The sequence below is a fragment of the Equus przewalskii genome, chromosome 20 (genome assembly GCF_037783145.1).
Source record: "Equus przewalskii isolate Varuska chromosome 20, EquPr2, whole genome shotgun sequence".
In the NCBI taxonomy this organism is placed as follows: Eukaryota; Metazoa; Chordata; class Mammalia; order Perissodactyla; family Equidae; genus Equus; species Equus przewalskii.
This window is the reverse complement of record NC_091850.1, coordinates 57,515,344-57,532,012: the sequence shown is the minus strand read 5'-3', so window position 1 is coordinate 57,532,012 and position 16,669 is coordinate 57,515,344. Positions and strand designations below refer to the sequence as shown.

Here is a 16,669-nt window from a genome sequence, read left to right as displayed (position 1 = left end):
ACAGCCAGAGGGTGCCACAGAACCTTCTGGTCCAGCCCTCGTCTCTCCAGTGGGGAAACTGAGGCTCCAAGAGGGAGCCAGTGTGAATGGGGCAGGACTCTATCCATCCTGTGCCCTGAGAGCCCCCAGCCTAGCCCTGTCCACCCCGTTTGGTGTCTGAGTGACACTGAGGCATTGAGGTCAAACGGGCAACCAGAGTGTGGTCAGTTGTTCTGAGAGGGGACCTGTGGCTCCTGACGGTGCTGCCCTTCGGGCACTGTGGCTGCAGACGACTGAGATCAGGATGACGGAGAACGTCAGAGACAGTGGCTTGAGGTTTGAGATCTGGTTCCGCAGGCGGCACAAGTCCCAGGACACCTACGTTCTCCAGGCGAGCTCCGCGGAGGTCAAGGCTGCCTGGACCGCAGCCATAAGGAAGATCCTGTGGTGGCAGGCTCTGCAGAACAGAGGTGGGCAGGAGGGCCGTGGGGCCAGCTCTGTGCTCAGGGGCCTGGCTCAGGGGCAGGGTGTCTGAGAGGCCCAGGCTGGTGGCCCAGGAGGCCCCTCGGCACCGTTTGTGAGGAAGTGCCTGCATCTTTCCTGTCAGCCCACTAACACACGTATTTCTCCTTAAAACGAATATAAACAACACCCCCCACACAGCAACTCCAGTGGAGGTCTCATGCTCGGGTTCCGTGACCCCCTTAGACCCACTGGGCTCAGCTTTCTGCCCCCATGTTGTCAAGGCCCCCTGACCTCCTGGAGCTGGGCCAATGGCCAGCCTGTGGTCTCCTCGAGGGTTGAGGGCCTCTCCTCCATAAGGCACCTTGTCCCTGATGCCAGGACCCCCAGATTTCCTCCACCTCGGTGTCTGCCCCCTTGGTCCCTCCACTCCCCCAACTTCGTCACTGGGGCACCTGTCTACACTCACAAGGTGACAGTTCATCCCATCTGGCTGCTATAAATGCCATCTTCATAGCAGCCCCTGCAAGACAGCCCGCCTGCTGGCAGCTCTGACCCCACAGGCTTGAGAAACCCTAAGGGTTCTAATGTCCAAACGTCCAAACACGACTACCTGACCCCTCAGCAGCTGCCATCCTGGCCAGAGCCTCGACCTGTCACTAGAGATGCTACACAGCCTCCCCACTGCTACCTCCTTCAAAATGTAGACCCCTCATGCACATGTGCAAACACACATGCATGCACACAGACACATGCATACACAGATATGCACGTGCACACACAGACACATGTACACAGAGATACATGCACACACAGACACGTGCATAAGCCTTGTGCACACAGTCACATGCACACACATGTGCACACACGAACACATACACACATGTGTACACAGACATGTGCATGCACACAGACATGCACGCACACAGACCCATGCATACACAGACATGCACATGCACACACAGTTACATGCACATACACAGATACATGCACACAGATGCATGCATGCATGCATACACACATGCACACACACAGGCAAGCATATACACAGCAACTTTGCTCAGTGGCTCCTCGATCCCCTTGGAGTAGAGCCAGCCCTTACAGGGAGCAGGAACCCCCCATGGCCTGGTCCTTGTCCCCGGTCATCTCTGCTCGTGCTCCTCCCTCCCTGTCCCCCCACCAACTATAATTGTTGTCTTTTTTCTCTTTGCCTGGTTTTACCAAGGATTGATTCGTTCTCAGACTCACACCCTACGCTTAGATCTCCTCTCGATATTCAAAGTCGTGCAGACATCTGTCAGTTTGTCTTTCTTGTGGCTATGCCCCTCCTGGAGGCCTCTGCCCCTCACTCTGAGCTGGACCGCTGCACAGCCCACCTCCCCGTGTCAGCACACAGGGAAGCCCTCCCTTCCCTCCCCACTTGGAACCCAGTTTCCAATGTCCCATGTCTTCATCTTTCTTGGTCCACTCCCTTGGGCTCCCTGAGGGAGGCCACTGTGAGGCCAGATCAGGTGCACGTGCTGGAATGGGGGCCCCAGCACCTCGCCCCCCCAGTGACACTCAGGGGCATGGGGGCTAGGCCAGGCCCTGACGTGCTCCTGGTCTGGACTGATGGTGTCAGGGGTGCATAGCATCATCAGGAGTGGCATCAAACCGAGGAGGTGCTTGGAAAACTGTCCACATTCTTCTCCTTTAGAACTCAGAATGCAGGAAATGTTGTCTATGGGGATGGGCAACAAACCATTCGTGGACATCAAGCCCAGCGACGCAGCCATAAGTGACCGGGCCATCGACTACATCATGCAGGGACCAGGTAACACGATCCAGGCCCTCATCTGCACTCTGCTCCACTGACTCGGACCCAGGCCCTGGAGTGTGCCGTGGGCTCCACGGGCAGCACCACGGGCTGGTGGGTGGTGGCCACATGATGCCTGACATGACCGCACGGAGAGGAACCTAGTCAGTTTTCCAGAAGGCCATCTCGTTCTTGAATCTAGGCTGTGCTTCTGGAGCAGAAGCCGGACCAACCTGCTTTCTGTCCCCTTCTAGGGTCACAAACCCGAGTGTCCGTAGCTGTGCCCTCCCGTGACTGTCTCACCCGCTTCAAGAGACCACACTCCACCATCTTGGACAGCAGCTCCTCCTCCTCCTCCAGCAGCCAGACCTACTCCGCGCTGGGGCCACTGACCCTGCAGGCATCCACCAGCCCGGCCTGTTGCCCCTGGCCGCCTGACATCAGCACTTGCATTGAGGAGGACGAGCTGGAGATGGGGAGCCAGCCTTCTACACGTGAGTGGCGTCTGTGCTGGAGCAGCACGCGCCCCAGCCCCCAGTGGCACGTTTGGGTGGGGGAGCCGGTTCACATGTTCGTTTCACTTGATTTTATATACTTCCAAAAGTTTTCAAACAAATTAGAACTTTTCTTGAAAAATGCAAAACTTCCATTTGCACCCAAGATGAAGTAACAAGGAACAGATTTAAAACAGATGAAATACATGAAACAAGAGATTTCAAGACATCCAGCCACAAAGGGCAGTGACCCTGAGAGAAGGGAAGATGATGTGAGCCTGTGATCACCCCATTTCTGCCTGGAGGGCTCCCAGGCCACAGTGTGGGGAGCCCAGCAGCCCCCGAGTGGGGAAGACCAAGGCAGCTGGTTTGCAGGACAGAAAAGGAGAAAGCTGAGCAGCAAGACAGGTCCCCTTGGAGTCCAGCACTGTGCTGGTCAGCACAGCCTGCGAGGAGGCCACGCAGGGCTGGGAAACCTCAGAGAAGTGGGGGGCACGCCCGCATGCTCGCATGCCTGCCTGTCCCCACCGGCCAGACAGGGACATCGAGATTCACGGGGCCCCAGGTGAGGCCTCAAGAGGAAAGAGTAACTAGACAGGACACTGCTCCTGACCCACCGCCTGGTTGTGAAAGCAAGACCCAAGAGGATTAGTTTCCAGGTAACCTGACCAGACCCCAGAACAAAGCTCGAGGAGGTTTGTAGGATTACAAAAATATCCAGCACCTGACAAGGTAAATTCACACTGTCCGACCTCCAGTCTGAGTACCAGACAGGCACAGAGGAAGGAGACAAACCACGACGGGAGAATAATCAGTCGGACTGCACAGAGAAAGTCCCAGCAGCCAGGGGAGCAGAGGGCGGCAGCAGGGCCTCATGGGAAGCCCCCAGGGACCATGCACAGCATCTCCAGTGACTAAAGGAGCACCATCCAACAGAATTCATGACCCACAAAACATCTTTCTAAAACAGTGAAATAAAGACATTTTCACAGATACAGAAGCTAGAACAGCTCATCACCAGCAGACCGGGAATGTTCAAGGATGGCCTTCGGGGAGAAGGAAAGGGACACCGGGTGTTTAGAAGAGGCCTGCGGGGCTGTGCAGATCCTCCTCTGTTCACAGCCTGGGAAAGGGGACAAGTGCAGCGTGAGCACAGCGTCGATACACTCGAGGCCTGTGGGAGCACAGCAGCACGGTGGGGGAGTGCCGGCCCAAGGCTTCGTGGGGCTGCAGCGCCACTGACGGTAGACCCACACTGGATGTAGATTATGAACCCAAAACAGCTCCCAAGATAACAGACAAAAGAGTTACAGCTAACACACCAGCAAAGGAGATAAACTGGAGTGATAAGAGGCACTGAGTCTGAAAGAAGTGGATGAGGAGGGAGAGGGGACAGAGCAAGCGCCCAGGAGGAAGAGCAGCGCCTGGACTTGCCAGTCAGTTCCCACTGCAGTGTGGAAACGGGCACAAAGTCACCATGAGCCACACACGCGTGTGTCACAGTACATGGAGGGTGCTCACGGTGGTGTGTGTGTCCACAGCTGTCAGACCGCACGCTTCAGAGATGTGCAGTTTGCTGTATGTCGCTGGCGTCCCAACAAAGCAGCGTTTTGTGAAAGTACAAGCCAGCACACAGTCCCGTGTGGAGGAAGGCTGTGTTGGCAGAGCTCACAGTTTTGGTCCGCTCAGCAGCCTGCACGTGGAGAATCGCCACAGCTGCAGCCTGGAGACCACGGGTTCCGCTTTCCTCAGCTTGACGAGGTCACCTGAGCAAACCCCCTCCACAGTCCCAATGCAGCCCGTCCTTGGGCTCACGCTGCCTGGGACAAGTGTACTCTAGAGCCCAAAATGTGCCACCGCCACCATGAAAACTCTTCTGAGGGCTTTGCCACAGACCACAGAGGCATCTCTGTACCTGGCACCTGTCAGGGAGCCCAGGTGGGCCAGGCACTCCTGGCACCTGCTCAGAAGAGCACTCCTGGCACTCCTGGCACCTGCTCAGGGGGCGTACCCGGCGGCACTGCCAGCCCAGAGCCACTGCACTCTCCTGAACGTGTCCCTCAGCTCCAGGACCATGGGTGGCTCCTGTCTGGGTTGTGGCAGCCTCCCGTCGGGCCCGGGCATGGCAGCCAGGATGTGAGGACGAGGAGGCAGGCTGTGTTGGAGGGATTCTCTCAATTGCCCCAGAGGAGTGCATGAGGAGAGCCATCACCAGCCACACAGAGGTTGTGACTGCTCCAGGCAGGGCCCAGAGCACAGGCCTGGATGCCACCGCACCACCTGACCCTTGGGCTGCAGTTCGGCCTGGGGCGACACAGGACAGCCCCAACAGCCCCGCAGGAAGGAGACCTCAGGAGGCCGCACCCCCTCCACCCCCATCTTGTTCCAGTTTTGTTATGGCACATGGCCCCTCATTGGCTCACTTTCTGTTTCCCATTTGACTGTTCAGAGCCGCCCCTGTGAGCTGGCAGCCTGCTGTGGTGGAGGCAGCAGCCAAGTGCCTCCCTCCTGGTCCTCCATCCACACTGGAGCTGCTCTGATTTCAGCAAGCAGGAAACGCTTATCCATGAGCACAAGTGGTGTCTGGCCTCCAGCAACGCCAGCCCCTCTGCTCTGGCCCAGCCTCGCGGGTTGTCCCGTTATGAATCCACCATAGAGCAGGAAGCGCCTCGTTCTCAAATCACAGGCTTCAGGGGCCCCTGAGCACCCAGCACCATGGGCTGCCTCCATGGCCCAGCCCTAATGCGGCTCCTCCTCGCAGGTACAGGGAGTTCAGTGTCTTCGAAGTGCATGTCGGATGACAGCGACCCCAGCCTCCCTGGGCCACGGCCTCTCCCAGAGCTGTTCCCTGACGAGGGCACCTGCCGGCCACAGCTCCATGGAGGTCAGTTCACCACGACGGTGAGTCCCCCTGTTCTGAGACCACAGGAGAGGCCTGGTGCTCGTGGGACAGTGCCTACCTGAGCGATGCTGACTGCCGGGACCACAGAATCCCCCGTGGGTCATTCTGTGCAGCAATCAGCTCTACCCGCAGCGCCGGGCATGGGCAGGCTAGCTATGAGACCAGAGGCCAGCTCCGTTCCTGGGCTGTCCTGAGTCTCTTAGTGAGGGAGGTTGGCTGGCCTCTTGGCCACCTGGATTCTCCCGCCACATAGAGGCTGCACCTGTGCCACCGGGCATGTGAGGGTTCCAGGGTGGCGGTGCCCCCTACTCCAGGCGGGCCTGGATGCTGCCCTCCTTATCAGAAGCCCTGCAGTCTTGAGGGAAGGAGGGCTGGAGGTCAGCCAAGGTGGTTCCTAAACACAGTGAGGAGCAGGCTGGAACCCACGGCTGCAGGATGCAGGTCAGGCTCCACCAGAAGGGTGCTTCCTGGAGGCTCACATGGCCCGAAATCCTGCCCTTCCCACGAGGTCACACCCTTGGGCAAGTCACAGTCTCCCTGCATGGATGGGGTGTCAGGAGGGCCTCGACATCTGCCCCAGCATGTTGTAGGGAGCCCAAGGGACCCCAGACAGACACCTCCCTGGATGACACACAGGGACTTCCACCCCTGAGATGGAGGGCTGAGGCCATCAAGGGAGGGGCAGATCAGAGAGGAAGCCACAAGTCACCTCTTTCTAAGAGACCTTCACATCGGGACGCGGCCTGGCCTGTGCCATCAGCTGGCCTTTACCCACCCCAGGTCATAGATTTCTCCACTCTGAATGCACGTCCCCAGTTCTGGGAAGATGCCCTCACTTCGCCTCCTGAGCGACATCAGAAGGGCAGGTGCGATTTGAGGGTGTGCTGAGCTGAGTGTCTGAGGAATAGGTCTCTAGTCCCAAGATCACTAGCGATGACCAGTGCCGTTGTTCTAGTTAGCATTCCCTCCCCTTCCACCAGAACAAAATCCCTCATGTCTTAGGCTTCTGGACAGTGGTTTGACTGGCAGGCAAAACCCTCTGTAAGTAATGGGCTTTCCTGGCTTCCCCCGAAGTAATGGGGATTATCTCGTCCACCGTAATCCCTAAGGCAGGGGCCAGCCGCCACCACCCAGGCTGCCTGGCTGTGTCTCCACCTGGTTCCAGAAGCTTCTGAAGTGCGGTTGCATGGTGGGCAGGCATCAACAGCACTGCGGGGAGGGTATTGGCCAGGCAGAGCTGCTCTCCTGCCCTGCATCCCCCGACTAACCCCCCGGGGGTCTTGCTGCCTAAACAACCCTCTGGTAACCGGCACAGCCAAGAGGGCAATTGGGGTTATTTCTGAGAGCTCAGGCCTTCCTCCAACAGGAGGGGGTGGGCAGAGGGGGCTGGTGGAGACCCCCACACAACCCCCAGCCTCCAGGTGCAGCCCTCCTCGCTCCCCCACTGCACACTTCCCTCGGCCCCAACCTGTGGAGCTCAGGGATTAGTGGTGTTTCTGCCACGAGGGAAGGAGCCTGGCAGAGGATGCGCTTGTTCCTGTTGCCCTGTCCTTGTCCTTGCATGACCTCAGTTGCATGTCTGTGAGTCTGAGAGCACCTTGCGGGTGGGAGGACCCTGGCAGCACCTCCTGGACAAGGACTCTGTGCTCTCACAGACCTAGGGCCAGGGCCAGGTGGGACGAGAACTGGGATCATGAGTGACGATGGCTGTTCTTTCGACACCTCTGATGGGTCTAGATGAGATGCGGCTCCTCCAGGGAGAACCCCGGACTTTGAGGGCGGAGGAACCTCGGCCAGACCTGGGCATGAAGTCTGGAGATGAAACACTCAAGCTGGGGGTTCCTGATCCTCCCCCGCCACGGGCCCCCCATCAGCACGCCCCTCTGGGCCTGAAAGTTGCCGGTCCTGGCCCTGTGGGCTGGGCATTGCCCAGCCTCCCTGTACCCTGCTGCCTTGAACTCTCCCCGACTCCTAGGGCCATGCGAACCCCCAGCTCTGGAGCGGAGGCCCAGGCGGGCACGGGCGTCTCACAGTAGGGTGAGCCCTCTGGGACTGTGTCTCCCCAGCCATCAGGCAACTCGGGCTGGTGAGCGACGGTCCCCAGGGGCAGCCCCACCGGGGTGCGTCTGGATTCAGGGCCAGACCTTTCCTTTATAACAAGTCGCATGTAGGTGGCAGGAGTGGTACTCACCTTAGGCTCAGGTGCCACCGACCACCACCTGTGAGCCTGACGAGCCATACCCTGCTTGCCAGATGGCCCCAGGTTGGGGCAGGGGCAGAGCAGCTGGGAGGTCCTGTCAGCATGGACAGTGCCCGGAGAGGAGCACTCACCAAGCAGAGGAGAATAATAATCATTTGAAGGGAGAGCCTGGGTGGACGCCAGACCTTTGACAAGTTCCTGCTGCCTCCCCAAACCCTGTCCTCGGGGAGTGGTACCTACAGCAGGAGCAGGTGGCAGGCAGGGGCCACACCTTTGGGACTGGCTGGCGTCTTCTCTGTTTCTTTGTTTCAGTGCTGACTTGCCCCAAACTTTAGGAACATAAATAAATGAATGTGTTTTCTACCACGTGGTCACGCTTTATTACTTGGTCCTGCTTTGTCCTGTACATCACCTGCATGCCTCACCCAGGGAGCCCGGATCCTGCACTTTGAGGGGATGTGGCCCTGGGTGGCAGGTGCACTCTGGGGTCCACATCCACATCGCCCACCATTGCTGCTTGACTCCTTCCTCCCTCCTGTTGCCTTCTCTGCCTCTTGCCCTCCTCCCCTCTTGCTCTCTCTCTCTCTTTCTCTCTGTCTCTGTCTTTCTCTCTCTGTCTTCCTCCCTCTGTCTCTGTCTCTCTCTGTCCCAACCGTGACCCTCCCAGACCAGCACTCGGTGGCCCATGAGCCAGCTGCTCTGGCCCTGCCCCAAATGATGGTGATGTGTTGGTGGGGGCGGGGTTCAGGTTATTCAATAGACATTTAACACCCTCAGTGCCGGGAGCTGCAAGAGGAAGAGTATTTCTCCACCCCTCTTAGGTTCTCAGCTGGGGCTGTGTAACAAAAGACAGATTAACAACAGCAAAGCCTAAGATTTATTTGAGGTAAGTTTTAGGTGACGTGGGAGCTTCATAAGCAGATGACCTGAAGTGGGTAGGCCTAAGCATTTCTGTACTAAGTTGAGCGAAGAGATGCAGTTGTGGAAAAGCAGCTGAGACACACGGGGAGGCTGACGGCAGATGAAAGTTATATTTTAACAAGGTCTGTTTGCGCAGAATCCTCTCGGCCTGCCCCGGCCCCCAGATGAGAACGATTCTTCCTCCTGCACAGGGAGGGCGACTTTGAGGTGGCGTTTTCGGCTCCTGCCTCCGGGAACAAGAGAGGGCTCAGTGCCCTTCTCACGCCTGCTGCTGTTCAAGCATCTTCAGCACAAAATCATCCTTATTCCAAAGTGGCGTGTTCTGGGGTGGTGTGTTCTGCCTGCTCAGAGCGAGTAACCGTGCACCGTGCCCCAGAGAACATCTCAGCTCGCAGAGCCCTGTCTAACCTCCGGCACTGCCTGCTCATGGTCCTGGGGCTGCAGACAAGGACACGGAGCCTCCAAGACAGGGAGCCGCTGCCGAGGGAGCCCTGCAGTTGTGGGAGCGCCGAGGCCGCCTCTCCCAGCCTGCAGTCCAGCAAGGGACGAGCAGCGTGCCCTCCCAGCTTGCTCCAGCCACGGCTCCCTCCCATGGACAGTGGGGAGGTGACAGCCAGCCCTGGTCCTGGGGAGGAAGAAGGAAGACAAAGGACAAGTCAAAGTGCTGACGCCTCATGCAGCTGGCTTATTTGTCTTAAAGTCAGGAAACAGTTTTCAAAGGTGCCCCCCTGCCCCATTCCCAGGGCCGCGTCGCTCACTCCCAGACGTAAGGTGAAGAGGGACTCCGGCCCCCAGGGCCCCCGTGGAAAGGTCTGTTAGCCCAAGGTCAACATCATTCTCTGCTCCTCTGACTGGGACAGGCCCAGGGCTGGGCACACATGCTCCCCCAGAGGAGGCCACCCCCAGAATGGGCCTCCTGCAGCTCCCAAGCACAAGACCCCTGCAGTGGGCACAGGCCCCGCTGAGCCAAGCACTCAGGCAGCTCTGCTTTCACCAACTGAGCGCTGCAAGGACAGGACGCCACCACCAGCCACTTCCATAGCCAGAGCCAAACAGTCGCCCAGGACCAAAATAGCTGTCAGATGACTGCAGGGCTGGCTCACCACCTCTGCCCAAAGGCAAGCTGCTCACCACAGCTGCAGCTAAAAATAGGTGCAAAGGGCCCACCACTTTGGGAGAATCTCAGGGAGAGCTCCCTCCTGCCTTCAGCCTTCCCCAAGGACAGGCACAATGTGGTCGCTGCGCTTCATTTCTGCTGAGGCCCTGGTGTCCCACCCCGAGGTGGCCCAGCAGAGCCTGGATGGTGTGGCCCACAACCTCTACCCGCTCCTGTTCAAAGCCAGCTACTTGCTGGAGCAGGCAGAGGTGATCCGGGCTCTGCTGGAGCGCTGGCCACTGGAGGAGTGCCGGCTGGGTGTGCTGCTGGGGCCGAGTGCAGACCACTCGGAGGACCTGCGAGACCGGGCCTGCAGGGCCTGCCTGGAGGCCTTCGTGCGGGGCCTTGCGGACCACGTGCTCTGGGCTGGTGGCCGGCAGCGGCTGAGGGTGGCCGACCTCACAGGCGTCCGAGACGTGCAGGTGCAGCGGTGCCCCTGCGGGAAGGCGCTGGGCAGATGGGGCCGCACCGAGCTGCTGGCCAGGACCTGCTGCGAGCTGCAGGCAGAGCCCCCTGGGGCCCGGCACCCTATTGAGGTCCTTGCAGATCTCTTTGTCACCGAGGGCAACTTCAAGGTGGTGATGCAGGCCCTGGACCCACCACGCCCAGCCCCACTACGTGTGCACTGCCTTTCCTTCCGGGCGGACAGCCTGGGCCCGGGCCAGCTCCTGCACGTGCTGCGTCTGGCCGGGCCGGGTCAGCTGCGCAAGCTGGAGGTGGTGCATAATGTGCGGCTGCATGCCGGCCACGTGCAGCAGCTGCTGGCCCAGGTGGGCTTCCCCAAGCTGACCTCACTCACCCTGCCCGCCAAGGCCTTCGATGCACCCCCTGACTGCACTCCACCCCCCAGTGGCGAGGACCCCTTCCTCACCTCCATCGCCTGGGAGCTCAGCCAGATGACCCAGCTCACTGAGCTGAGTGTAGCCTTCTCCACGCTGACTGGGAAGATCCGGAAACTGCTCAGGTGAGTGGGTGACCGGATGGAGGGCAGGGTGGGGCGAGTGCAGTCGGCTCACAGCCCCTCCACCTGGGTGAGGCTGGCCAGGCTAAAGATGCCCTGAGCGCCGATAAAAGGGGAGCTGGTCACTTAGTGGCTACGAGCCCCCTGCTCCCCTCGGCCTTTACTCCATGCCTGGCCAAAGCATCAGGAGAGGACAGACGGAGCCAGGTTGGTGTTGTGTGCAAGCCGAGAGCGTTGAGGGAACTCGGGAGCCTGTGTTCAGTTGGTGAGTGAGAGAGAAAATCACTGGTTAGCAAACAAGCAACATAGGAGTCACCCTGTTTTCCTGCACTGGCTGCCTGCAGTTGTATGACAAATCACTCAACACTGGGGCTGAAACCACAGGCCTCCAGTCGGGAGCCCGTGCAGTTTGGGCCAAGGTTGTGGCCCAGCTGGAGGCCAGCTGCAGGCTCCTCTGAAGGCTGGGAAACCAGGTGATCTGCTTCCAAGTCCACGCACACGGCTGCTGGCAGCAGCTCGCTCTGTGCCGCATGGGCCTCTGCTCAGGTCTCACGACACGGCTGCTGATCAGAGAACAAGAGAGCACCAGATGGCAGCCACAGTCTTTGTCACCTACTCTCCAGAGTGCTGTGTCACCGCTTCTGTGTATTGTGCTGGTTGGGAGCCAGTTACCAGGCGAGGGGAGGTCACCACACGAGGGCTGGAACCTTGGGACGGCCCTGAGACCACTGGCCATGAATATACTTTTAAAAATTTACAGAAAATTAAGCTTATTCCTTGAGCCAGTGAGCGTGAAGCTGTGTTTTCTAGTTGAGGGAGTCCTTGGCTTACAGGTGTTTCTCTTTTATACAAGGGAAACCCAGAAGCTGCCAGCCCCAGCTGGCCCCAGCAGGCACCCTGGCTCCTCCGTCCCTGCTCCTCCAGCCCAGGTCTGCCAGGAGAGGAATGGGGCTCCTTTCCTCCCATCCCCCACGGCACCCCAACCTCCCGACAGGAAAGGGTGGTCACCGAGCCCACATACACCCAGAACTCTGAAGTGGTGGCTAGCTCCCAGGGACCCTCAGGACATTCCTGCACTTGGCAGCCTGAGTCCTCATCCCAGATGTGCCTTTGCCACTGGGGGAATGTGCCCCAAAGCCCGACGGCCCATCACAAGCCTGGCAGGCTGTCTGGATGGCTCAGCCCCTGCCGAGCTTTCCCGTCGCCCAAACGGACCCCGAGGTGCGTTTCAGTCAGGCTCGGAGGCTTGGGGTGGTGGGTGGTCAGGGAAGGCTTGCTCTTGAGGTGACCTTTGAGCAAAGCCCGGGAACACTGAGTGGGCAGGCCTCGCAACAGCCTGGGGAAGCATTCTAGGCAGGGGACTACAGGTGCAAAAGACCCAAGCTGGGGATGTGGAAGGGTCAGGGGTCAGCAAGGAGGGGTTGAGGGTCAGTTGGGAGGGGGTCAGGGGTCAGCAGGGAGAGGTAGAGGGTCAGTAGTGAGGGGTTGAGGGTCAGCAAGGCGGGGTCAGCAGGAAGAGGGTTGGGGTCAGCAGGGAGAGAGTCAGGGGACAGCAGGGAGTGGATGGGAGGGAGGGGTGTGGGGGGGGCTTTAGCTTTCCTGAGCGAGCAGAGCAGGAGATTGTGAACAGGAGGGCGGTGTGACCAGCTTCATGTGTACACAGGTCACTCTGGCTCTTTGGCCCACACAACAGACCTGGGGAAGGCAGGGAGGAGGGCAGATGGAGTGGGGACACCCACTAGGAGGAGCCGGGCCCTGCAAGGCCACCTGGGTTTGGTGATTGCCTCAGAGGTCTTGGCAAACCTCTGGCAAACCTCATGGGAGCTGTCCTCTTGGCTGTGATTTATGATGCGGAAGGACACAGAGCAGAATCCACCAGGGGAAAAGTGCGTGGAGTGAGGTCTGGGGGAGGCCAGGTACACATCTCTGGAGCCCTCTCCCCTGGACCCACTTAACCGCCCAGCACTGAGTGTGATGACAGTGTGAGGTGCTAGCTACCAGAGAGCTCATTAGAGACCCCCAACTGGGCCAGGCGGATGGCTGCCTCAGCCGGCACGCACCAGGACCCCAGACCCCAGGAGGAAAAGGTGCTCACACTGAACTCTGTTGTCTGTACAGTCTAGGGCCAGGGACCACCTCCTACCCCCCAAACCCCAGCTCCTGAGGTCGGCAGTCAGGCCTGCTCTGTTGACCCTTTTATACATGAGAAGCCTCGGCCGAGTCCAGATGTGAAAAGGCTGCAGCGTGGACCAGGTATGAGCAGTGCAGGTGGTGAGGGGGCTCAGGCCTGGACCTGACGTGAGAGAGAATTGAGGATTTCCTCATGGATGCACATGGGCATGAGAGAAATGGAAGGAGGAACACTTGCCACCGTTCAGGTGCAGAACCACAGTTCAGAGCCTGAGCAACTGCCCAATGCAGAGCTGGGTGAGGATACAGAGAGCACGTTGTGGGTAGATACCAGGCTTTCTGCTGTGCAAGTCTGAGGGTAGACACCAGGTGCTCAGCTGTAGAGGGCTGTGGGTAGACACTAGGCACTCAGCTGTGCAGGGCTGTGGCTAGACACCAGGTGCTCAGCTGTGCAGGGCTGTGGGTAGACACTAGACACTCAGCTGTGCAGGTCTGTGGGTAGACACTAGGCACTCAGCTGTGCAGGGCTGTGGGTAGATACCACGTGCTCAGCTGTGCAGGGCTATAGGTAGATACCAGGTACTCAGCTGTGCAGGTCTGTAGGTAGACACCAGGTACTAGCTGTGCAGGGCTGTGGGGTAGACACCAGGTACTCAGTTGCGCAGGTCTGTGGGGTAGACGGGTAGACACGAGGTACTCGGAGCCCAGAGAGTACAGGTATGGGAGACGAGTGGGAGAGGCAGCCTCAGCAAGAGGATGGGTGGGGACAGCAAGCGGGACGCTGTACACCCTCCTGTGCTCACCCAGCTGACACCAGACCCAGGCCCAGCATCCCTGGAGGGTGGGGTGGGCCCAATAGGCATTTCTCACAGGTTCCTGGGTCAGGTGCTGTTTCTGACTTTGAGCACCGCCAGCCAGAGCAGGGTCCCACCTCGGCTGCGGATTTACTGACGCCAGGCCACTGACTCCACCTACATCCAACATGGGAGGGTCTTCGAGGTTCCAGGTGGTGCTAAGGCTGGACTAGATGGCTCCAAGGCCCTTCCCAGCCCTGACACTGTGTTGGCTGTGGCCTTCATTCAAAGCGAGACAGGGTGTCTCACTTTCTGCCACTTCACACTCGTCTCACTACCCCACAACAAGCGTGTGGATGGACATTCTCTGCAGAGACCTGTGCATCACTTCCTATACTCCATTCACAGCTGGTTGTTGACGAAACAGATTTGTCATTTTAGGAGCTGAGGACAGAGGCCAGACCTGTCTTTAGGTAAAGTCAATTCTGCACCACAAGCGTCCACACTGCTGTCTCGCAACTCAGTTCTGCCCTGTGGCCCCAGGGCAGCCACAGGCAGCCCAAAGCAGCATGTAAATGAGCGAGCATGGCTGTGTTCCAACAATGCTTTATTTATAGAAGCTGCAACTTGAGTTTCATATACTGTTCATGTCACAAAGTATTCTTCTTTTGATTTGTTCAACTATTTAAAAAGTAAAAACCATTTTAGCTCTCAGGCTGCGTGAAATCAGGAGGCAGGCAATCTGGTCTCAGGCTGCAGTGTGCTGACCCCTGAGATAGAATTGTCTTAAACGCCCCAGAGCTCCCTGCTGGCAGCGCCTCTCACCTGTCCTGTTTTCCACTTGCCCTGCAGCCCCCTAAGGACCCCACTGAGAGCGCTGGACCTGGCCAACTGCTCCCTGAACCACGCGGACATGGCCTTCTTGGCCAACTGTGCCCACGCCACCCACCTGGAGGTGCTGGACCTCAGTGGGCACAGCCTGGTCAACCTGTTCCCCTCGACCTTCTTCAGGCTGCTAGGCCGGGCTGCCCAGACGCTGCGGGTCCTCACCCTGGAGGAGTGCGGCATCGAAGACGGCCACGTGAACACGCTGATCCTAGCCCTGAGCCCCTGCCTTGAGCTCAGCCAGCTCCGGTTCCTGGGGAACCCACTGTCAGCCCGTGCACTGAGGCGCCTCTTCGCTGCTCTGTGCGAGCTCCCCAAGCTGCAATGTGTTGAGTTCCCAGTGCCCAAGGACTGCTACCCTGAGGGTGCCGCCTACCCCCAGGACGAACTGGCCATGTCCAAATTTGACCAGCAGAAATACAACGTAATTGCCGAGGACCTGCGTGCCGTGCTGCTGCGGGCTGGCCGAGGCGACATCCAGGTCTCGACACCCATCTTCGGAAGTTTCGATCCAGACATTCAAGAAACAAGCAATGAACTTGGAGCTTTCTTGCTGCAAGCTTTCAAAACCGCTCTAGAAAACTTTTCCAGAGCCCTGAAACAAATGGAATAGGCCCTCGAATGGGCGAGGCAGGTCTTGCATTTCAGTGCTCGGTGCCCTGGGTGTCCCCTGGGTGCATGGTTGGGCCGAGCATTCGCACCCCTCACCACCACCATGCAAAGCATTTCTTAGTGAAAGGTGTACATGACATCTGTTAGGTGCTGTAGGAGAGGACACCCTGGATTCCAGGAGATGCAACATGAGGCCACTTGAGTGTCAGAGCACAATGGCTATCCTGGAGCGAGAAAGGCCCAGGGGTCCGGTGCTGTCCACCACTGTGGGCCCTGGGGAACAGAGGGCAGTGTCTTGGTCACAGCGCACTCACTCACTTGAGGGCTGCATGTGAGGTGCAGGCTGAGCGGGGAGGAAACGGGAGAACCTATCACAGGACAGTGGTTCCCAAGGGTGCAGGAGGTTAGCATGTCAGCCCCTCAGGTCTCGGCTGTCTGCAGTGCTGAGGTCTGCATGAATGTTTACAGACTCCAGCCCAGCATGGCACGTGGGCTTTGGTCAATGGCTTCCGTCTGCTTTTGCACGCTTCGCTCTGCTGGTGCAGGCTGAGACCCGGGCACAGGGCAATTTCTGGCTCCAGTTAAAGAACCGAAGGGCCTCCTGGGGAGGCCTCTGTCACGGAGGGAACTCAGGGACTGCAATGACCCCCACAGCTCTGCTGGCCTCCTGTTTCCCACCTCCACCAGATCTAGACCCTAGGAGTGGGAGTGGGGCAGGGGGGAAGCGCCTGTGTGTGGTTATTTGAGTCCTGGCGCTTGAGGAGCCGCTAATTACATTTGAACTTGGTTTCTACCAAGATCTGACTTGTGCAAAGGGCTGAGTATCAGGATGATTAAATACTAGTAAAACAGAAACGTGGCTTATTTGGATGTGGTTTTAGTTTCAATGCAATTCAGAATTTTTGAAAGGATCTAAGAGTCTGAAAATAAAACATTTTCTCAAGACAGAGGCTAGTACTCGTGTGGCCAAACCCTCCTCTTGCCAAAAAGATATGAAGGCTTGATGTGGGTTTGAACTGTTGTGTGAGCAGGCTCTGGCCTCTGGTGCAACTCAATGCTGCCCCTCCCCAGGTGTGTCTCCATCCCATGTGCTCCCACCCCCTCCTCAGGTATGTCTCCATCCCATGTGGTTCCACCCCTTTCCCGGGTATGTCTCATGCCTTTCTCCCTACAACGGAGTAGGGTGGCCTAGGATGTGGGTCCCCAGAGGGAGAGCTGTCTCAGGGCTCTGCCTGAGGAGGAAGGCAGTAACCCTCCTCCTGGGTCTTTCAGGAAGAAGGACACCCAACTGAGTGATGGAAACATGAGGCAAGTGGTGACTTGAAGCTCTCCATGCTTATCGGATCTGCCCTCTGTACCACTACCTTCCCTGTCTCTG

General features: G+C 58.5%; 2 protein-coding genes and 1 long non-coding RNA gene across 3 annotated transcripts in view; 2 read left to right on the top strand and 1 right to left on the bottom strand.

The window, feature by feature from the left end:
- The window catches only part of PLEKHG4B (pleckstrin homology and RhoGEF domain containing G4B), a gene marked incomplete at its 5' end in the record, with an annotated part of 50,688 nt that extends 42,493 nt beyond the window's left edge, over positions 1-8,195 (top strand). Inside the window, 5 exon segments of the mRNA XM_070587334.1 lie at positions 269-449; positions 2,138-2,254; positions 2,491-2,730; positions 5,492-5,614; positions 7,370-8,195. Coding sequence (XP_070443435.1) covers positions 269-449; positions 2,138-2,254; positions 2,491-2,730; positions 5,492-5,614; positions 7,370-7,668 — 960 coding nt within the window.
- A 496-nt stretch (positions 8,196-8,691) lies between these two features.
- Positions 8,692-11,496, bottom strand: LOC139077892 (uncharacterized). Its single transcript, XR_011530518.1, has 2 exons — positions 10,781-11,496; positions 8,692-9,378 (listed from the first exon to the last, which is right to left on the bottom strand). It is a non-coding gene; the product is annotated as an uncharacterized lncRNA (long non-coding RNA).
- Positions 9,834-16,238, top strand: LRRC14B (leucine rich repeat containing 14B). Its single transcript, XM_008534373.2, has 2 exons — positions 9,834-10,873; positions 14,647-16,238. Exons 1-2 carry the CDS (start codon positions 9,984-9,986, stop codon positions 15,290-15,292), a joined length of 1,536 nt encoding a protein of 511 aa, XP_008532595.1. The 5' UTR covers positions 9,834-9,983; the 3' UTR covers positions 15,293-16,238.
- Positions 16,239-16,669: the final 431 nt, after the last annotated feature.

Bases quoted from the DNA above. Each gene is read 5' to 3' on its own strand.
- LRRC14B (XM_008534373.2), top strand. From the start codon at position 9,984: ATGTGGTCGCTGCGCTTCATTTCTGCTGAGGCCCTGGTGTCCCACCCC. The intron at 10,874-14,646 runs GTGAGTGGGTGA...CTTGCCCTGCAG, and splicing joins AAGATCCGGAAACTGCTCAG to CCCCCTAAGGACCCCACTGA.